The following is a 23198-nucleotide window of genomic DNA, read 5'->3' as shown; positions in this document are numbered from 1 at the left end:
AAAAAAAAAAAAAAAAAAAAAAAAAAAAAAAAAAAAAATAAAAGAAAAGAAAGGCTTATTATTATAATACCTATTTCGCAGATGAGAAAACAGAGGCTCATAGAGGTTAACCACCTTGTACAGAATGCAACATTAAACAGTGGAGCCAAGATATAAGCCAGATAGTCTGACTCCAGAAGACTTGCCTGGAATCACTATGTGCTGCCCTCCCCTTTCTGCTATCAGACTGCAAATGTTTCTTAGCTGTAGAAACCATGAACATTTGCACTTTCCCAGTTCAGTGTCTAGCATAAAGCAGATAAGAAATACCTACTGAATGCTATATAAGGAAATACACTCATGGAAGATCGAATTCCTTTCTGCTTGATAGGGCTCAGATATGGTGCTGTCTGAGGGTGGAATCCTAAGGTGGAGGCAGGGACCACCTCTTGGGAACCATTTCAATGTCATAGTTTGCACTTACCACAAGCTTTTTCCTGATAGCCTCTAGTTTTTCAGTAGCTGCAGCCAATTCTAAGTTTGCTTGGGCTAATGCTTGGCGTTTTGGCTCCACATCACAGTAGACCTGAAAATTCATGAATTCATAAAGATACAAAGAGGGTAAGTAATCATTCAATCCTGGATAGGATGGATGCTTTACAACTAAAATCTCTAATTCACCTAGCAATTTCTCTTTTTTTTTTTATTGAGATGGGGGTCTTCTCATGTTGCTCAAACTGGTCTTAAACTCTGGGGCTCAAGGGGTCCTCCCACCTCAGTCTCCCAAAGTGCTGGGATTACAGGTGTATGCCACCACACCTAGTCTGTTATTTTTCAGACATGGTACCACCTAAAGGCAGAGCACAATCCACATAGCCTTCCACATTCTCTCTGGTCTATCATTATTTTACTTATTTAATCTGGACCTTAGAGTTACAAGTACTTGCATAAAATGTGATGTAAGTCAAACACCATTAATATACTAAAATCAATTTGTCATAAAATGTGAAGATACTCCTCATATTACTAGAAATTACATTGTGCAGAAGCCATAGCCAAAGCTGAGATCATGTCTAGCCTTTAAGGCAGAAAATAACTGTGGAAAAATTCTCAACACAGAAAGGAGAGTGGGAGATATCCACACAACATCAACCACATTGTTACTTTCTTTTCTAAGTTCCCGACCACCTTAAGCGCACGCTGTTTGAATGGACCATCTGAGAATTCAGGTGGATCAATTTTTCTGCTGGTAGGGAGAGAGGAAGGCAATTAAATTTTCTTTCCTATTTTACAGCAAAATAAGACAGAATGCAGCCACAGTCAAGCTCTATGCTTGTCTTTTCATCTACTGTACAAGTAGAAGACAGGGCTGAGACATTTCATTATGGAAAGAGGCTGTACATCAACCACAACCTGTCTAAACTCTTGCTTTATGAAGATTTCCACTAAAGAGAGAGATCAAGACAGTCCTATTCTTGTGGGTCCCACAGTATAAAGGAAATAGCCTGGCTTTATGAAAATTACTTTGCGAATTGAATTGACTATATTGACTTTTTCTAATTCCATATTTGAATATAACATACAACCCTTCAAGACAAAGATGAGAGTTCTTCAGAGTCGTGGGCCATGCATGGTTCCCTTATTAGATCAAGTACCCTGCAAAGTGCTTGGGATACAGTTGGTTGGCGATAAATATTTGATAAATAAATGCATGAAATTATAATCTATCTCTACACTGCCGAAAAGTACAAATTTTAGATTAGATCACATATAGGCACAAAACTTACCTGTCATTAAAATACTAACGCAAAGAAATGGTTATTTCCTTATCTCACTATGTCAACAATACAGATGGTTTGAATATTTGCTTTGAGAGCAGGGGCTACATTTAATTTGAGGTGACTTCAGATTTGCAGTTGTTTTAAGTCAACATGAATTAAATATTTAAATGTAAATAAGTAAAATTCATACATAAGTTTTCATCTAACTACTTATTGCTCTTTAATATAAAGCGGCCAATCACTCTACCCGAAAAAAAGATAGTTTCTAACATTTCAAATAACCTCTTGTAGATAACTGTTCAACATGCTCATGTCTTATTCTTAGAACTATATATCCATATTCAGAAAACGAAATAACAAATTTTACTCTTTTTGCTGACCTAGAAATTGATGTGCTTGTGGCCCTTTGTGGATAACATCTGTAAACACTTAATTTAGGATTGATACCTCATAGAATTTAATGATGTTGATGACCCAGGCACAGAGGCCAGCTGCTGCAAAAGATTTGGTTCGAATCAGGTTTGGATCAAACTCTGGGTCTTTCAAATACCGTTCATTCACCACTTTTAGACAGTTCTCTGGAATGTGCTCTTTGTCATAGTTAATTAATGCTTGCAAAAAATCATCAACCTGCAAAGCAAAAAGATTTATTGCAACAAACGCATTTTGGCTGCAGGGAAAATTCCAAGATCAAAAGTTAAAATCAGCTTTTAGGACTCACATTACAAAAGCAAAATTGGCAAGCTGCATTTATCCTACTGTTCGACTTTTTCAGTCTTTATAGTATGAAGTTAGAATTAGCAATGGACACTTTTAAAACCTCTTCTATCCCGGGGTAAAATATTCAGTCCCAGCACAGGAGGTATTCACATTTTGAAGAAAAGGCAGGCAGAAAAGAAAAGCAAAACACACCAAAAGCCCCTGTGCTTCACCTTCCTGTACATTATAACATTTTTCCAACCTAAGAAATCCATGTAATTTTCTCCCTCCTACACTTAACTGCTTTCATAATTTTGCAAATAATTAGCAACCTTCCACCTGCTGCTGGCATTGACTTAGGTATGCCATAACCCCAAGCTAACCTCCAACTTGGCAAACAAAAACTGTAAGTCTAGAGAACATATACAGTAGATTACATTCAGCAACTGTGAAGATGATTTCTTCTGACCTGAACATCTTTTGCTATTAAGCATAACCATAGTACTGAAAACAGTATGGAAATTATCAGGGTTTTTATCTTGCCAGGCTACGCTGATACCTTTCCCATGAAGACTTTAGCAGCTTTCCAACTTCGGTCTTTGGGCACTCTTCCCCGAGGAGCCAGAAGGACCATCACGGCTGCAGTAACATTGGTAACTGCAATGGGCGGGTTGGGAAAGGCTTTCAGCTCACTGAGGTTGACCTGAAGAAAAACACGCATGTGCGCACACACATATAGACAGACAGGATTAGGGGAGGTTTGGAGAAGCTCTGTAAGTTGTCATGCTAGTCTTCAGTGGCCTACTCTCCTTATCAAACCAGTCTCAATTTGGCAGTTCTTTGCCACCTGGGGACTCCGCCTTGGAACTCCAGGAGGTTCAATTCTTGCTGGGAGCTTCTCTGATACTCTGGAGACATCACTGCCCTTTCTTGCCTCCAAGAAAAATGATCTATATATCAGTCCTGCAGAGCTCTGCTCACTGAGACCAGGATATACACACGTGTGTGTGCGTGTGTATGTTGTAAGATTATTTATAGGTTCTATCCCACTATGTAATAGATTTGCATCTTAACCAAACCTCTCCCAGACACATAATTCCTTAATTCAGTGTCTCTTAGGTTTGTTTTTCTGTCTTACATGTACAAGCAAGAAATATCTTCCATTACACTACAGGGACTCTCAACTAGGAGAGGGCCAAGATAGGCTGAACCTTCTTCTCTACTCCTTTATCTCCTCAGGTCAGACCATTGATTAATCCAACAGATGATGTTAATAGTATAAATTATATGGTATCAGGGCAAATACTTTGAGGCAGGAACTAGCACATATAAGAAGCTCATGTAGGCTTATGATATTTAATACATGATTTAAAAAACAAAACCAACCAGGTATTTCCTATGATATTTTATGTGCTACGTAATACACTCTTGCTTATAAAACCTCATCAAATGTTGAACCTGATTCTGCTCCCTTATCAGAAGCTGCCTATTTATTTGGTATATGATTACAAAGAATGGAAAGAGAGTGAAAGCAAGAACAAAAACAAATACTTAAAATATGCTAATAATTGAGAGCTGGCTAACCAATATTCTTTTATAATTTATAAATATACACAGCTTTATAAGTGGTGCTATTTTGCCTGAGTAAAGAGTAATTATTCAGAGAAAAATTTGCAAATTTAGAGAAACACAATAAAGAAAATAAATATTCCATTACTCAGAGATAACCAATTAATCTTACTTTTACCAATCTTTTCTGTGCACATATTCTTACCAAAAGAATTAGTCATATAAAATATCTTACTTTATAATCTGCTTTATTCACTTAATATATCATGGTTAATGTGTCACATTGCTAATTAGCATTTAACAATATTATTTTAAAGGCATAAGGGTATTTGAAGGTGTAATAATTGGAATTCTATTATGGTATGGTTCCATTTAAAATTTTTCAGTTTTATGTAAGACTGTAAGAAATACTGTAAGAAATACCCATGTAAGTATCTCTTTAGTCACACTCAAAATTATTTTCTTCAAAAAAATACTTAGAAAACGAATTTCAGTATTTCTAAGAAGAGTGAAAATCTAGATTCTTTACTTTTTGAAACGGAATCTTGAGAATCTCAGGCCCAGTGATTTCCTGAGCTCTCCCCAGAGGACTGGGAGAAGACCCCAGGATGAGATTAGCTGCAGGCTCTTAAAAGAACATTGGCCCCGATTTCACTTTCCCTAACAATATGCTTGTGATGAACACAGCTTACTTTCTAAGAATTTGAGTGCTTAGGGAGGTTTCACCAACAACATCAAACTCAAAGAAATGGTGGGGACCAAACCTACGTATCTTTGCTCCCATTGTTCTTTCCATGAGGGTCTCTTAAAGCAACACATGATATGAAACATTGGATTTGGGTCAAATACAGTTACCAACAATCCAGTTGCCTTTCATAAGAGTATAAATCCCATGCTGTTGGAAATATTCAAAAGGAGACTGCTTATTGGGTTGCTGTAGCACAGAGTCCTGGATGGCAAAAAATAGTTGAACTATAATGACAACCTCAAAGGTTTGTTTCAACTTTAATATTTCATGGGTGTTTCTTTCCTTTTAAAATACTTTTTCGCTGCATGGGCTACACTCTCAGCTCAGTTATTCAAACTCTAATAAGCTTTAAATATTACTTTGAGGAAACTCAGGGACCAATAAATCATCTTTACCCTGTTGAGTGTATTGAGTGCAGCTGTAGCAGCCACCAGTGCAGGCTCAGCCTTGAGTAAGTCAGCCTCGCATTCTCTCTGTTTCTGGAACACTTCAGTCTGAATGGCTGTCACCTAATTAGAGACGAAAAGCACACAAAGCCATACAAATTATTATCACAGATATCTCTAAAGAGAAATGGAGGTTGACTCAGATGCACTGCTAAATAATTCATTTCTCTGTGCTTTGAACAGCTGAGGAATTTGTTAAATAGACTAATTTTCCTTTAGACATAGTATGTATACAAAGTTTTGTAAATGTAAAAAATACACAGTAACAAATCTCAATATAAATGGATTCAAGTTTCAAAATGCTCCAAGAAAAGCTTTGACTAATTTAATTATAAGGTACCACTAATAGTAAAAGCAAGATTAAGTGATTCCTCTGTTCTTCAGTTTTCTTTTTCAGAGAGTCCTGGATTAACAAACATCTGGGTTAGCTTAGTAACCTAGACCACAAAATATTCTTGCTAGGATTCTCCAATTTTTGCTAACTTTTGCTTAGAAGCCATGTTGGCTATTACTAAAGAACAGATTTGAAGCTCTTTTGATCAACTGTCTACAATATATTCTATTCTGTGGTTGTGGATTGCATGCCTACCTATAAATAAAATTTTAGTGAAGACTACTGGTTGCTCCAAGGACATGGTAAGAAACCACAGATGCAAGAGCCCACATCTGCCTTTGGTATTGGAACAATAACACTGATACCCACTCTCCTCTTGTGGATCCAGTGGCATCTCTTCCCAGGACACAGAGGGTGCTGCATCAGCCTTCTGACATGATATATAATATAGAGGAAACTCATGCTGGTAAACCTGAACCAAACCAAAATGAGAAGCGAGGGCAGAGGTGGGAGGTGGCTTATCCTCCTTCCCTTAAGATACCTATAGAATCTGAAAGGCCAGGAAGAGTGAATTTTCAGTCCTCAGTAGAAATTTGAATTTCAAAGCTGTGGCACTGGGCACCAGGATCTAGCCACCATGGGAGATGGTTCCTGTGGTGATGGTGATTGTGGAATATAAAGTGTGAACAAAAGTATATTTCTTCAGATGTGTTTGAAATGAACAAGTTTAACTATACCATAAAATTAAACACTGCTCACAACAAATTAAGTTGTCTACTGCAGCTTTATTAGCAGTAATTACGCTTCTCCTGATTAACCATTATTTTGCTGTGTACTGTACCTTTTATGAAGATAATTGGTTCGGGGTAGATATGTGGCCTCCTGCTAATACACACACAGCTATCGTTAATGTAAATAAGAAAACCCTGCATGCTTACTGAGAACTACTCGAAAACCACAACCCTCAAAAGCTGCCAGGAATGGACCATGAAAATTTTCTGTATGCTACAGAACACTGCTACAGATAAACGGGTTTATGTGAGCAAAGGAGTTATCACCTCAGGTTTATTTAACCATAAGGATACAGTGAATCTATAAATGCTATTTGTTACCATTTATAATGGCATCATTAAAAAATCATTTTAAATTGGACTCGGGATCACAGGTTTTTAGTACTGGATAAAACCTTAAAGAGTACTTCTTTTAAGTGCTCTTTCTTTCCCTTTTTTTTTGTTTTTGAGACACAGTTTCGCTCTGTCACCCAGGTTGGAGTGCAGTGGCATGATCTTGGCTCACTGCAACCTCCACCTCCTGGATTCAAGTAATTCTCCTGCCTCAGCCTCCCGAGTAGCTGGGATTACAGGCGCGCTCCACTACACCCAGCTGATTTTTTATATTTTTACTAGAGGGGTTTCACCGTGTTGGCCAGGCTGGTCTTGAACTCCTGACCTCAAGTTATCCGCCTGCTTCAGCCTCCCAAAGTGCTGGGATTACAGGCATGGGCCACCACGCCTGGCTCAAGTGCTATTTCTATCAGCCTAGTAGCTGCTACTCATTTCTGACTCCTTTACTATTAATGGAGTATTTTTCGTTTGGGTAATTTTTATAAACAAAACAATTTTGAACATTAAATAAAAACCCACTCATACAAATGAAGAAAATTCTCAGGTTGGTCAACTTATTTCTCACTCTCAATACCTCTCACCCTAAGGTGCAACAATACTAGAGGAGTGAAAATTCTGTATATCTCAGTAAGCTGTTAAGCCAGTGTACAATTTCCTTTGCCCAATGGCTCTTAGGTATTGGTCAGCAATGCTCAACCTATAACACAAGAGAAGAGTTGCATAGAGTGCCTACAGAGTGTGCTTTCCCCTTACTGCTATAAGTTAAAGCAGGAATTTGGAGACAGTTTCATCCATGGGCAGACAAGAAATTCTCTGCCTTGCATTCATCAACAGCCCCTTGCAGAAGTTCTTAAGATTTAGTGGTGAACACAGGGAGAGGATAAAGAGAATAAAGTCCCAATAACTGCTTGTTATGAGCTAAATTGTGTCCCCCCTAAAATTCATATGTTGAAGACCCAACCTCAGAATGTGACTGTATTTGGAGACAGGGCCTTTACAAGGTGATCAGGTTAAAGTGAGATCATTAGGGTGAGCCCTAATCCAAACTGACTGGGGTGAGAAGTTCAGACACACACAAGAGACATCAGTGGAAATAATCACGGAGAAAAGATCACGTGAGGACACAGCAGAAGGCAGCCAACTGCAAGTCACAGAAGGAGAAACCTAACTTACCAATACTTTGATCTTGGACTTCCAGCCTCCAGAACTTGGAGAAAATAAACTTCTACTGTTTAAGCCTCCCAATATCCCAGAAGACCCCATGTGGTATTTTTGTCATGGCAGCTTTGGCAAGCTGACACAGTACACTTATCTGCCTTTGGATTGTAAGAATTTCCTTATGATCCTCTAAAACCCAGGCCCACCCACATTCAGAACAGAAACACACACAAAAACTGATAGCCATTCCAAATCAAGATTGATGCTCAACTTTTGAAGAGATGATATTAGCGCTTCAATTTAGAAGTTGCCTCTACTCATGAAGGTTTACACTCCACTCAAGGGAGAACACAGTTTGAAAGCAATCAGAGAATTCTTAGCATTTTAGAATTTGGAGCTGAGAAGCCAAACCAAGGTGGAAGAAGAACTAATTTTCACAGGCTTGATGATGCTTGTGTGACTTGATCATTGCTGGCAATGCCAGTGGTTCAAATCGCCCTTGATTACCTTATAGATTTGAAGCAATGATTTCAACCTGCTTCTCTACGTGGGCTGTCGAGGTTCACGGCAAGACATTCTCTAACCCCAACATTTGTTTAGTCATATTAAACGTGGCTGTGTACTTTGTGAGCTGTGCAGCATTACTTTTAAATTAGTGCTCATGTTTGAAGACTTGAGACCCCAATTTCATAGGACCAGAAACAGTCCATATTCACCCCCTTTAGTATGGCATAGCATAGTATCTAGCACATTGCTGAACATATGACAAATATGAGCCCACAGCATGGACTCAAGTGTTGATGAATTTCTAGATGCTTCCTAGTTTAATTACGAAAGAACTTTCTTCCATGAATACCCAATTTACAGTAGTTCCTTCCCACCATCATGTCTCTCTACTTGATTTTCATCAGAGCACCTATCTCAAAATATCCAGCTTCTCAATGTGTGACTTGTCTCTTGTCAGTCTTTTCCATTGCAATGTAATCTACATGAGAGCACCCTGCTTGAGAAATATCCCTAATAGTCTACAATAGTGCCTGGTGAAAAAATAGACATTAATATTTGTTATTTATAATTAAATTAAGCTCCATGGATAAAATGAAAATGCTTAGAAGTATTATTTTTATGTCTTGGTATGGATTAAACATAAAAAATAGTATGCCCCTTCTTTGTGTTTGAAGAACTTCACTGAACAACCTGTCAGATGAGTTATAATTCGCTAAAACTTCTTTCTCCTTTTATGAGGGTAATTTTACCTTAAGAATTCACAGGTGGCCGGGCGCGGTGGCTCAAGCCTGTAATCCCAGCACTTTGGGAGGCCGAGACGGGCGGATCACGAGGTCAGGAGATCAAGACCATCCTGGCTAACATGGTGAAACCCCGTCTCTACTAAAAAATACAAAAAACTAGCCGGGCGAGGTGGCGGGCGCCTGTAGTCCCAGCTACTTGGGAGGCTGAGGCAGGAGAATGGCGTAAACCCGGGAGGCGGAGCTTGCAGTGAGCTGAGATCCGGCCACTGCACTCCAGCCCGGGCGACAGAGCGAGACTCCGTCTCAAAAAAAAAAAAAAAAAAAAAAAAAAAAAAAAAAGAAAAAAAAAAGAATTCACAGGTAAAAATGCAAAAAAAAACCCCTCTATTTATATTTTAAGTTTCCAAAAGTATCTGTGATGATAGGTTATGATACAATAACCACTAGAACATCACACGTTTGTGTAATACCTGAAAAATATTCCCTGGATAGAATTAGCTCATGGTGATTGTACCATGTGTGATAACTAATTGCTCAATATAATAATATACTTTGTCTTTTTTGTTCCTGTTTTATGGAGAATGGGGTCTCATTATGTTGTCTAGGCAGGTCTCGAACTCCTGGGCTGAAGCAATCCTCTTGCCTCTGCTTCCCTAAGTGCAGGGATTACAGGCATTAGCCACTGTGCCCAGTCCAATAATATACTTTAAAGGACATTCTCCACTTATCTGCAACTCAACAGAAACATTTACAACTCAAATTAGGAATTTTATGCCCGTTGATCACATAGGGCATGCCAAATGTGCCTTATCTTCAATTTTAAATGCCATAATCTTATTTCTTAAAACTGTGTGTTTAGAGGTTTTTTTTTTTTTTTTTTTTTTTGAGGCGGAGTCTGGCTCTTTTGCCCAGGCTGGAGTGCAGTGGCCGGATCTCAGCTCACTGCAAGCTCCGCCTCCCGGGTTTACGCCATTCTCCTGCCTCAGCCTCCCGAGTAGCTGGGACTACAGGCGCCCGCTACCTCGCCCGGCTAGTTTTTTGTATTTTTTAGCAGAGACGGGGTTTCACTCTGTTAGCCAGGATGATCTCGATCTCCTGACCTTGTGATCCACCTGTCTCGGCCTCCCAAAGTGCTAGGATTACAGGCTTGAGCCACCGCGCCCGGCCCGTTTAGAGTTTTTATGTTCAACAAACTTTTCAAGTCTTTAGTTGTGCGAGGAAGACACGCTCAACACACATTGGAAAAAAAGAAAAACAACTCAATTGTATATGAATGGCAACACCACTGGAAAAACTCAAATATTTTCAGGTAACCTAAAAGATAAGAAAATGGCATAATCACTACCGATTCAATGGCTGTGAGAATGTTAGCAACTTACAACTTTTTATTAATTAGGCCCTGATTATAATCTTTTGTCTAAAATAAGAAATTTTTACTTTACACATATACACTCAACTTTTAAACAAATATGTATTAAATTTTTTGTTTACTATGTTATTTCTTTTGAGAAATCAGATGTACAAAACTATGTCTTCCATTTGTAGCTGATGTTTTGGTAAAAGAAGATGACAAAAGACATTGTATTTATTTCAGAATTGCTAGAAACCCGAGTAGAAAGAAAGCAGAATCTATATAATGTTAAAAGGAATTATTTCCAACAATAAAACATAATACAGAATGCCAGGGCCACAATCGAATCAAAAAGAACAAATTTAGCTTAGGACTTAATAATAAACTCCAGTTGTATTATTAAAACGCAAAATTTGAAAACCATCTTGCAAAGTGACGGAATGGGCTTTGTTAACAATTGAGTTGTTCAATTTGCCTAAAAGTGGAAACCTTTAAAACCTCAGAGGTGACTTCCTGACCTTTACTGTATTACAAATAGGCCTGATGTTCAAGATCCACATCCATTATATGCTTGAATGAGCTCAGTATTTATTGTTCTTTCATATCATTAAAAGAGCTAAAAGGTTGGGGAAATGCATAATGTAAAGAAAGGTCAAGTGGTAATCATGGTGTGAAATGCTGTTACATGTGTAACTATAATAATTCTTTAGACTTTATGCTCCCTGGAGAGGAAGTTGTTCAAAATTGTTCACCTACCAAGGTTTATTTTGTGCTAAATATAGCTCAGTACTCTAAGTGGTGGAATTAGCCTGACCTTTCGCTCCTCAGCATCAGCGACGGTCTTTTCCCGGCTCACTTTCTCCGTCTGAAGGCCGATCTTTGTGATCAGAGCTTCCGCATCGTGATTTCTCAGTTGCAACTCGGCTTCTTGAGAGGCAAGTCTGGCTTTTAGATCTCCCACCTAAAGCAAAAGTCTTACGTCACTGGCCTTGCTCACAACAAATCCCAGGTAGAGCTTATGGTTGGGAATGAATTCAGGGATTCCAAACAATTTGTATCTTGTATCTGTCTCTACCCTGATTTTCACTGTCTTCTGATTGGCACAAATGCAGCCACATTGCTTTTCTCCACATGAGAACAAACAGAAGAATATTTTCCAATGATTTTGCAGGACATATAATTATTTTTTGTCAGTACTAACAGGTTGAGTCGGGAAGTTGCTCTTCCCTCTGTCTGAAAGCATGCTCCTTCACCCATGTCTGCTTTTGGGTCCTGGGCAGCTCGGGCTCAAGGAAGCAGAGGTCGTGGGAAGACATACTTGGTAACGACCTGGAAGAACTATGCCTCTTCACTGTCCAACAGAAGGTTGCTGGAGGCTTCAGCAAGTTGAAGACATGAATACTCCTTGCCTGACTGCAGATTAATTGGCTGCATATTAAAATGCCCACTGTGGCCGCCGCGGTGGCTCACGCCTGTAATCCCAGCACTTTTCTGTAATCCCTCACGCCTGTAACCGCCACGAGGCAGGCGGATCACGAGGTCAGGAGATCCAGACCATCCTGGCGAACATGGTGAAACCCCGTCTCTAGTGAAAATACAAAAAAATTAGCTGGGCGTGGTGGCGGGCGCCTGTAGTCCCAGCTTCTAGGGAGGCTGAGGCAGGAGAATGGCGTGAACCCGGGAGGCCGCGGAGCTTGCAGTGAGTGGAGATGGCGCCAGAGCGAGACTCCCGTCTCAAAACAAACAAACGAACATAAAATGCCCACTGATAGGTCTTACCTCTTCCCATCAAACGGAAAATGGCCCTCTTGATTTTTTTTCACCTCATTGATGATCGTGAAGCTAACCCAGTATTCAACTTAATACCTACTAAGGAGAGCAAACTGTGTGTTTGAGGTATTACTATGCTGTGGCCAAAACTCAGTGAGCTTCAGGGACATACATGTCTCCCATCGGTCTATCACTAAATAACCTTACTGAGCTCTTGGAGAACTTAGCCTTCCAAGGAATCCATAAATTCATCTGCTAAAAAGAACTGTCCATTTTTTTCAGCTAAAATTTCATTAGGTTCAGAAGGCATTACTAGGTTCCTCAGTTTGAAGGTCATGTAACTAAAAGCAGAAGTGAGGCAATAGAGAAAAAGACATGATTCAGTTCTCAGAAATATCTGAAAGCAGCTTTATGCATCACAATAATTCTCCCTCCATTGCATTTCTCTTCCAAAAGTGTAAGTATTACCATTTTTAAAAATCACAGCAGCAAAGAACAATCATAACCATTTATTTTAACTCAATTGCTAAAGACATTTCAGTGGTTTCATCTTGTGGAACAACATCCCATTACTATATCCAAGTAATCTTGTAGTTTCCACCCAACATATATATTCACACTCTATCTAAAAAGCATGATTACTACTATGACTGCTACTTGCACTATTATAGATTAAGCTATGACTGATTTTTCAGCCTCTCTATGAATTGAGGGTAACTTTGCATACTGACATGCTTCTCCATTCTTTTTAGCCATATGAAACTAGTGTTATGTTAGGCCATAGTCAAAAGAATCATCCATCAGGAATATGCAAGTAAAAACACACCTATTAGAATGGGTAAAATAAAAATCAGAGATACCACCAAATTATTGCAAAGAAACTGAGAAGCTGGCTCTCTCATACACTGCTGGTAGTAATGTATAATGTCACAGCCATTCTGGAAAGTATTTGCCTGTTTTCTATAAATGTAAACATGCAAGTACCAAACAGTTCATTTTTGGTCATTTGTGGATTTATGTCTACAAAAAGAAACCTGTACATGAGTATTCATAACAGCTTTATTATAATAGCCAAAACCCAGAAATAACCCAGATGCCCTTCAGTGGTTGAATGGTTAAATTGTGCTACCTTCATTCTGTGGAATACTACTCAATAAAAAAGGACAAATTATGGATACACCTAATACTTTGGCTGGATCTCAGGGAAATTATGCTGAGTGAAGAAAACCAATAACCAAAGGTTACATATTTTATGACTCCATTTGTATAGCATTTTTGAAATGACAAAATTACAGAAATGGAGAATAGATTTGTGATGGCCAGGAACTAGGATTCAGGAGGTGGGGAGGAAGTGGGGGTAATGTAGGTGTGGCTATAAAATGGTAACATGGGATATTTCTGTAGATGGAACTTTTCTGTGTCTTGACTGTGTGAGCACCCAGACCTACATGTGATAAAACTGCACAAAACTAAACACACACACACACACACGTACAAGTAAAACAGGAAATCTGAATAAGGTCTGTGGATTGTACCAATGCCATTTTCCTGGTTTTGACATTGTACTAGTTATGCAGGATGAACTTACCATTGAATCCATAAGCTGTGACAGGGACCTGTCTGTAGTATGTTTTGTAATTTCTTCTCAATCTATTATCATCTCAAAATAGAAATAAAGCAAAAAGAATCACCCAAGAGACTAGGACAAAATTATGTTATTTCAAGCCCTAATTTCAGTTTCTAAGGAAGCTGTTAACTCTGAAATATTCAAAGTGACTGAAGGTGTGGAAGCAAGGCTTTATCTATGAAGAAAGGTCACTAGGACTACCTGTGATGACCTAAGCTGACTTCTAGAGAGAGGTTATTTGGCTATAAAAGGGGCTTACAGCTTTACTGTAAAGAATGGACATTGCTAAGCTTTTCAAATGACATGGCATTCCTTAAGGCAGACCCTTAGAGGATGCATGCCCCAATATATAGGCATTACGCTCTCCATACAACCTGATCTTACGCTATATGGCTCTCCAATTCTCCACATAGGAAACCACCCTTCCTTTTTATAACCCACTTATTTCTAAAACTGTCATATAGCTGTTGAATATTCCAACCACGTTTTTGATATTAAGACCATTTCATGCACAAATACCCAATGAAAAGAAATCACCGTCAGTCTTTCCATCAAGACTTCATATGTCAGTCAAGGCATCTTGTGTCTTTATAGACTTTCTGCCTGGGGTTCTTAGCTAAGGGGGAGTAAAGAGACTCAAGCAGCCCTGGACTTGGCAGACACAGTGAATTAGCTCTCCCTTCTCCCGCTCCTCGCCCATCCCCTTGACTCATCAATATATAACTGAGGTGATTATTAAGAAATCACAGTCTCTCTCCTCTTCTTTTTTCCTATGGCTGAGATGCTGCCACCACTGCAATGGTTCAGGATGGTACCCCACTTGCTTTTAGCTGGGAAAACAACCCTTTAAGTATGGCAGAAGCACTTATTTCTTTGCCAAGGATGCCCCCACGGTATTGAAAGCTCAGTTTGAGTGACAACACTATCATTTCCTGATAGTGGGCAAAGTCAACAGGTTCAGTACGGGATGACACTCAAAGGGATATAAATGCTTTGTGACACAGAGCTCCTTCCTTGCCTTATTTAGCACAACAAGACTCCAGGGAAAATCTTTCTTACAGAAAGCCATCTTGATTTAAATGAGATAGACAGATAGAAGAAAATAGACATGGAGAGGGGCAAAAGACAAGAAAGTAAAATAAGGTGTAAATAAAAAGAAACAGGAAAGACAGACTTTTTTTTTTTTTTTTTTTTTTTTTTTGATAGGGTCTTGCTCTGTTGCTCAGGTTGGAGTTGAGTGACGCAATCAGCACACTGTAACCTCAAACTCTTGGGCTCAAGGGATCCTCCTGCCTCAACCTTTCAAGCGGCTGGGTGTACAGGTGCGCGCCACCATGCTTGGGTCATTTAAAAAAATTTTGTGGAGATTGGGTCACATTTTGTTGTCCAGGCTGGTCTCAAACTCCTGGACTCAAGCAATCCTCCCCCTTCAGTTCCCAAAGTGCTGGGATTAAAGGTGTGAGCCACCGTGCCTGGCCTAGATAGGCATTCTTTGAGAGGAAAGGAGAAGGTGCACAAATTTGGATATGCTATTTGTGGGCTTCCTAGAAACTATTCTCAATGCCACTTGATCCCAACCATCCTGGAAACCTCCTCACTCTGGTTTCTCTTTCCTAATTGTGGTCCAACTACTCACTATTAGTACAGATCACAGTGTTTTGCCACAGAGTCATTCTTGGTGTAGAAAACTAAGAGGGAAAGAGGCAAGTGGTGCTTTGGCCCAGAGTGACTGAAGGACATGGCCAGAGAGCCCTTCAGAGTGAAAAGGTGCCCATGTGAAAAGGTGCTCCCTCCTTCGGGTCTCGGTTTATTTCAAGCCTAGCCACAGGTGGGTTACCCAGGCCACTTGGGGAAACCACTGGCCCAATCCTTGTAAAGCATATCAGAGTCTGACCTGACAACATTCACTCTGAGAAGGCCACCAGTATTTCTAGTCTTGAGGTGATCACTAAAGAGAATTCTTCTCACTCCAGCTCTAAGTCCTGGCTGGCTCAGAGAAAGGCTGGGCTACTCTTCAAAGTCTCCAGAGTCTCTCATTCCAATCTCTTCTTTCCAGCCACAGAGAGGCAGCATGGTGCCATGGACAACTCACGGGCATCAGTGCACCACATACCTGGGTCTAAAACCCAACCTCACTGACTCTCTGGCCTTAAACTCTTTACGCCTCATATATAAAATTATAGTAGCAACACCTACTTCATGAAATCCTTTGTTTTTTAACAACTAAATAATGATGATATGTGTACAGACCCACACATGATTAACATCCTGTGCTGATTCTCTCCTGATTTACCCCTGCAAGTTAGAGATATCACCCTTTGAGGGAGCAGAGGCCTTAGGACTGAGGACACAGATGACCCTGGACACTTTTATCTAAGAGAGCTGGTGGCTAAGAGGAGCAGACCAGTCACTAAGGTAGGAGAAACGACTCTACTTTGGGATCTCGCCACAGTCATTAGCCAGAAAACGATGCCCTCACTGGAGGTTGAGAATCTGAGACCAAAAAAGATACTGGTCCATCCTAGGATGATAAAAACTTTGATGACAAGTATTGTGCACTGAAGAAGTCACAGACAAGTGAGGCAATCCGCTGTGTCTGCTCCTTCAATATTCCACACTGCCTTGCACTGAGTCAGGCCAGAAAGAGGTTTCTCCCTAATCCAGCTGTGACACAGTAATCAGCCAATTCCATTGTAGGCTTTGGAAAGCAGTAGCAGTGCGTCCTTGGTGTCATGAAACTGTAAATTTCACCAGTTGGCATCTTATAGAAATGGATTTGGGGGGAGGGAGGAGGGATAGCATTAGGAGATATACCTAATGTAAATGACAAGTTAATGGGTGCAGCACACCAACATGGCACATATATACATATGTAACAAACCTGCACGTTGTGCACATATACCCTAGAACTTAAAGTATAATAATAATAATAATAAAATAAATAAATAAATGGATTTAGTAGTGCTTCAAAGGAAATATATTTTTCTACTAAACAGCATAAATGTTACTCAGTAATAACACATCCTGGTCATACCTGAGAGGCTGTGGTTTTTAGTTTTTGGATGCCGTTCACCAGGTGTTCTTTTTTCTTGGATACCTCATTTTGCTTCTTCTTCAACAGGTTCTTAAACAGTGATATTTGCTCTAGAAAACTCTTCGGGGTGGTATAGTTGTGCCTTCTCTCATTCTGGTAATATCTGGTGCTCATTTCATTTACAGTGGTGTGAACATGTGCCATGAAAAGGCTAATAGAGTCTTTGTGTAGTGGCTGAAAACATAAACATTACAGTTCATGTGAAATCCTTTCAAGTTAAAAATACAACTAAAAAAAAAAAAAGAAGAAAATCAAGAAAATGATCATTTTGTTTTCTAAAAGTCAGAAAAAGATTATAGTATAACCTAGGAAAACTTATTTAATCTTTAAGCATTATCCACAGGATTTGGGAGATTACAATAAAGCATTCAGCTTGACTAACCTTCTTCTTGCCAAGTAGGACAAAGGGTTTTTATGTGCTCCACACACCAAACGCAAAAGCCAACATATACAGCTCTTCACAACTTGATTTTTATCTACCAAGTGTGTGAAAGAGAAGGTGGAGAAACAGACATGATATCCTGAGAAATATTTCTGCCACTGCTTTCAAACTAAGCTTTAGACAAAGAGAAGCAATAACCCTGCAAAGTCACTGGGAAAAAAAAAGCCAAAACTCAGAAACTCACAGTTTTGTGAGAACTCATGTAAACACAAACTGGATAGTAGGGTATAAATGTCACTGCTGCTGGGAGAAAAATATCATGACCATTTCTATTCTTATTTGGCAAAGAAAACCCACAAAAGAGCAACTCTCCTTCAATGAGTTACTGGAAGACCCCCCACTATACATTCTTTCTATTTTGTCCTCTATGACTTCTGAAGTAGTTAACTTTTTAATTTGTGGAGTCACATCTCCCTCATTTTAATGATTATTTATTGCATTCTGTACAAGATGAACCAGGTTCAATTAATCAAGGGAAGCCTAAAAATCAATTAATATGAATTAAATGAGCTACACCAACTCTTAGGAAAGTCACACATAATTTACCAAAGTGTTGTCAATAATGCCCAGACATCTTTGGGAAAACTGCACACAAGTGGCTGGTGATGCAGTTAAACGTTTCAAACCTGCACCATTAATATTACAAGCAGAGGTGTGAGGAGAGATAGGTCAATTCTTGTTGGTGAAAAACAACTGCTCCTGAACAATGTCTTTAAACAATCAACTTTCCAACATCATGACAAATTCCCGAGTGGGTTTAAAGTACCTCCATATTGGATTGTGCTGCGTATTAAAAATCCATCTCACTAGTAACTGAAATAATGTATTACTAAAACAAAAGTTAAAAATAATGTGATATAAATTCTGAATATTCTTGGTTTCTAGTGGACCCTATCGATACAAATACATTTCCAAACAGTGGACTCAGAAAAATAAAATTTATGAAGAAGTTTATATAAACTTCATATAAATCATAATCCTTTGGAGACTTTATTTTTACAAGAGCTTGACTTCAATACAGACATGTGCAGGAATTTACTCCTGTCCTGTCTTGTTTTAATGGGAACTAAAGGTACATACATACCTTTCTACAATATAGATAAATAATTCCTCAGCCAAGTGTAACCTCCTTACAGGAAGGGGAAAAAAAAGAAAGAAAGAAAGAAAAACACTCTGGCTTCTGCCCAGCCATGATCCTTATGAGGAGGCTCCTTGGAGGCACTGAAAGCTCTCTTTAACAACAGTTTCATTTGTAAATCGGGGATGGAAGAAGTGGTTTCCGGTAGAGCTGAAAGTGGCCCGAGACAACTTGTCTCAATGGGGCAAAATAACTATTGTTATCGGGCTTAACAAAATGGCACAGCATGAGAGACTCGCTGAGCCAGGGAGCAGCTGGTTGTAATTCACACTGTTTTTCAGAAAACTCTAATCGTTCCAGAACAGACCTCTTTGATGACTGGTCTTCCCTGCATTCTCAATTTGTCACTTTCTCTTATGATAAGGTCAGTAGTGACAGCACTTCCTGACATTAACAGCTGTGGCTTTTAAAAGGGTCATTGTAGAACTACTAATTGCAGTAATTTCATTAGCATAAATTATTTATTCTGCCATTCATTTATCTCCAGTTTTTTTTTTTTTTTTTTGGTGGGGGGCGTGGGGGAGAGTTGAGAGGAGTTGCTGCTGGTGCCGCTGCAGCGAGGGCTACACAATGCTGTATTTTTCACTTTGAGAGACGTGAGGGGAGAATATCATTCCTGCTAGATTTGGCCTCTTAATAAAAACCAGTTGATAACCATTTATAGTCATTTAGCAGCTAATCATGATGATGGCAAAAATAAAAATAAGCAGAGTGCCAGTATTGAATGGTTATAAACTCAAGGTTTCCTCACTAAGATGTTCTGGAAAGTGATGCTGTCTCCAATGCATGATCAAATGCAAAGATGAAACTGCTTTTCCCCACATTAAGAAAATGTGTTTAATTTCTACTCTCTCAGTTGGCTCACTGTAAACACAAAAACATAAACAGATCTCTGCTATTTGGTGTGACAGTTCTCGGGCAGTAGTAGTCTCTGCCACACCAAGTACTCCAGCCACCTGGCACTTCAAGCAAGTGCCCAGTATATTCCTCTTGAAAATGACAAACAGCAGAGTGGAATGTAAACCAATACCCAGAGGTCAGCACTAAGTCAATTTAGGATTTGATACCTTCCCAAGACCAGTAAAGAAGACTACACTGGTCTGTAATCCTAAATTTGGGCTTTCAAAAGCATTGTATTCAAGGGAGGGAGGGAGGGAGGAAGGGCAAAAGGGAAAGGGGCAGGTGAAAGAATCTACTTTCTCTCTATTTGAAGTTTAACTTGGGACAATTTTGTCACATTTAATGCCATATACCTACAGTAAGTCTTGAACATTTTTCTCAGAAATTATTTATGTGTTAATTTTTAAATATGTCAAACTGATGTGCTATACAATCTATCTGATCTCCTTGCTCCTTTTAGGGCTGGTAAAAGAATATATTAATAAGATATTTGTGGTTGTATGATGGCTTATAAAGAAAACTCACTAATGCATAAAATGAGCAGTGTTGCATTTTAACACTTGTCCTAAGCTGTTCATAGCTGTTTCACTCTGAGAAGAAGATTCTGGAGGGAGCCAGGGACACAGGGTTTGAATCCTAGGACCTGGGCTAGATTTCCAGTTCTGAAAAATCTAGTAAGATACTGCATACCTTCCTGTACTTCTTCCTGCCCACAAAATTGCTCCTTTAAAAATTCTGTTTCCTTTCTTCCTTTACATCTTTCCCAATAGTCAAACATTCATGCAATAGTCAAAAGAAGGATTTAAGACTATGGGCTCTGGTGTCAAACTGCAGATGTGTCCCTTTACCAGTAGCATTACTTACTCTTGGGCCTCCATCCCAGGGGAAACTAGTGGTCCCTCACTCCTGAGGCTGGTGATGAGAGGTGGTAAGCAATGCAAATTCACAGCAGGAACTGGTTGAGCATCCCTAATCCGAAAATTCAAAATCTGAAATCCTCCAAAAGCCAAAACTTTTTGAGTGTGAACTTAACACCACAAATGGAAAATTCCACATATGACCTCATGTAATGGGTCACAGTCAAAACTTTGTTTCATGCACAAAATTATTCAAAACCTTACATAAAAAATTACCTTTGGACTATGTGCATAAGGAGTATATAAAACAAAAATGAATTTTGTGTTTAGATTTAGGTCCCATCCCCATGATATCTCATTATGTAAGTGCAAATATTCCAAAATAAAAAAAATTCTGAAGCCCAAAATATTTCTGGTCCCAAGTATTTTGGATAAGGGATACTCAACCTGTATCAGTTCTGCTACTGTGGTAGAAGTAGCACCAACAGCAGTTGCAGTAAGATTACTACCATTACACAGGGCAGCGACAAGTGTTAAATGTAGCACCAAGTACAATTTTCTAAATTGTATGCTGGTTTTTTGTTTTGAGTTGTCTGGTGAGTGCATTATATTGTTATTTGCTTATGCTTTTTGTATCTTGCCTTTAATTCTGGAGCTCAACTACTGGTCAGAGGCAAGACAAAGTCCAACAGAAGCCAATAATTTCCTAGGTAAGTTTTCAGTCATTGAAAAAGGTAACTTCAATGGTTCTCTGCCAGAAAGTTAAAACGAAGAAGCAATTGAAGACTCAGGAGGAGTGGAGGAAAAATGAAATCCAGGCCGGGCGCAGTGGCTCATGCCTGTAATCCAGCACTTTGGGAGGTGGAGGCAGGCAGATCACCTAAGGTCAGGAGTTTGAGACCAGCCTGGGCAACATGGAGAAACCCGTCTCTACTAAAAATACAAAAACTAGCAGGGTGTAGTGGTATGCACCTGTGGTCCCAACTACTCAAGAGGCTGAGGCAGGAGAATCAGTTGAACCCAAGAGGCGGAGGTTGCAGTGAGCCAAGATCGCGCCACTGCACTCCAGCCTGGGTGACAGGGTGAGACTCCGTCTCAAAAAAAAGAAAGAGAGAGAGAGAGAGAAAAAAAAAGAAATCCAGCTGCCTCTTTTATAGCAAGAGGACAAAGCAGGAGATGGTGTGAATGGTGTGGCTGCTTCTGGTGAGGCCAGCACCTAGAGAAGAGCCTCAAAACTACAAACTCACAGTGACAGCTCAAGTCAATTACACGTTCAGCTGAATATCCATGTCCAGATTCCTAGGCAGCTACAAAGTCTGGACCCTACTTATGAGGCCTGAAGAATGGGGAAGGATGTTTACAACTACTTGGGTCTTTCCTCAGCCATCTGAAGATATGCTTAAGCCTGGGCAAGACTGCATTCATTAGGAATTATTTCAAAAATCCAGAGCTGGTAGCCATTGGGAGGTTTTTCTACACGGATGTGCACCTCCCGCATGCTCTGGTCACAGACAGGACTGGGTTGGTAAGAGGGCCTGATGGAACCGTGCCAGGCCCAGACATAAGTCTTAGAAGATTTAGGCAGAATCAAGATAAATTTGGTTGCATTTGTTTTTGTCTTAATATTTTTAAATGGCTTCAATATTCCTTAGAATGAGAATTATTTTCCTCGAATTCACACAATTTCTATTGCATAAGGTTATCTTTCTACTTTTTATTCATATTGAATAATCCTAATTTATATTTCAAGGAAAGAACTGTGCTTAAAGTCATTAATATAATAGAAACTCTGCTAATATAGCTATCACTGACGAAATGTTGTTTTATACCCTTTGTGTTTGGCATGCCATTTTAAAAATGAATTTACAGACCATTGAAGAAACAAGTCTTTAAATATAGCAGTAAAATAACTGTCCTCTTAGAGTGCACTTTCTCACAATCAGTTGTGGAAAACAGTAGTAAAATATTTCCTTCACAAGCTACCAAACTCTTCAACAATTGAAGGGGTGATTGCATGGGGAATAACTGCTTTTCCCTGAAAAAGCTGATGATACAGAGTTTGTGTCATTACTTTTAAGTGGCACCACATAAGGACAGAGGATTTTAACTCATTGGTTGGTCAACGTGCCCCCAAAAGATGACCTCTTTCACCTTGCTCAGATCTACTCTACACCATCCAACAAACATCTCACTCCTTCACCAGACAGCTCACTGTTTCATTTCCATTCAGTAACTTCTCCTTTCATCTGGTCCCACTTTCAAAGACGTTTATGATTCATTTTACCTTGAAAAGCAAAAACATCACCTGTTTTTCAACACCCCAGCTTCTCTTGAATTTTCGTTGTAGAACCCATGTACTAATCACTAAGGTCTTCACCCAATTCTCTCTCCAGTGAGCTTCTCGCAGCCTTTCCAACACTGTTGCCAGGTTTACCCAGAGGGCTTTTCCTTCTCTCCCTCCTTACACACCTCCTCCCATCTCCATTTCAAAATCTCCTTGGAGAGGTAGTGTGTGTTGACAAAGTCTTCAGATAAACACTTAAGCGTCAAACTGTTTCAGTCATTACTTGTCAGCTGTCATTTAGTTCAATATGAGGCAAGAGAAAAATAGCACAAACATTTATTTAGATGCAGTCAACCCATACCCCTGGGTGCTGAGTGTGTACTGATGGAAAATTACATGTCAACACACACAAAACTGCTTGCCTTTAATGAATCCTTTCTCTGTGGCCAAAGGTGGTCACCTTGCATAAGTACCTTACGCTCAGCAAATGAGGTCAATAATTAAGAAGTGCCTAAATTATGCTGATAACTTTCAGTCTTAAAAAAGGAAATTAAAACTAAAAGAGTGATCAAATTGTGCTCATTCAAAAAACTTAAAAACTGTTTTTGACCTCTACAGAAAAGATACCACACGTTTTTAGAAGATGA

At 39.3% G+C, this 23198-nt stretch overlaps 1 protein-coding gene across 1 annotated transcript in view; it reads right to left on the bottom strand.

Annotated features, from left to right (window-relative positions):
- The window catches only part of DNAH11 (dynein axonemal heavy chain 11), a 396815-nt gene that overhangs the window by 131794 nt on the left and 241823 nt on the right, over positions 1–23198 (bottom strand). Inside the window, exons 56-61 of the mRNA XM_017871552.1 lie at positions 16871–17104; positions 11254–11400; positions 5172–5285; positions 3019–3162; positions 2208–2390; positions 464–565 (exon numbers count right to left, since the gene is read on the bottom strand). Coding sequence (XP_017727041.1) covers positions 464–565; positions 2208–2390; positions 3019–3162; positions 5172–5285; positions 11254–11400; positions 16871–17104 — 924 coding nt within the window. The remainder of the gene's footprint in view (positions 1–463; positions 566–2207; positions 2391–3018; positions 3163–5171; positions 5286–11253; positions 11401–16870; positions 17105–23198) is intronic.

The sequence above is a fragment of the Rhinopithecus bieti genome, unplaced genomic scaffold, assembly GCF_001698545.2.
Source record: "Rhinopithecus bieti isolate Rb0 unplaced genomic scaffold, ASM169854v2 scaffold_5882, whole genome shotgun sequence".
NCBI lineage: Eukaryota > Metazoa > Chordata > Mammalia > Primates > Cercopithecidae > Rhinopithecus > Rhinopithecus bieti.
The sequence above is the reverse complement of the archived record's forward strand: the minus strand, read 5'-3'. Positions and strand labels throughout refer to the sequence as shown.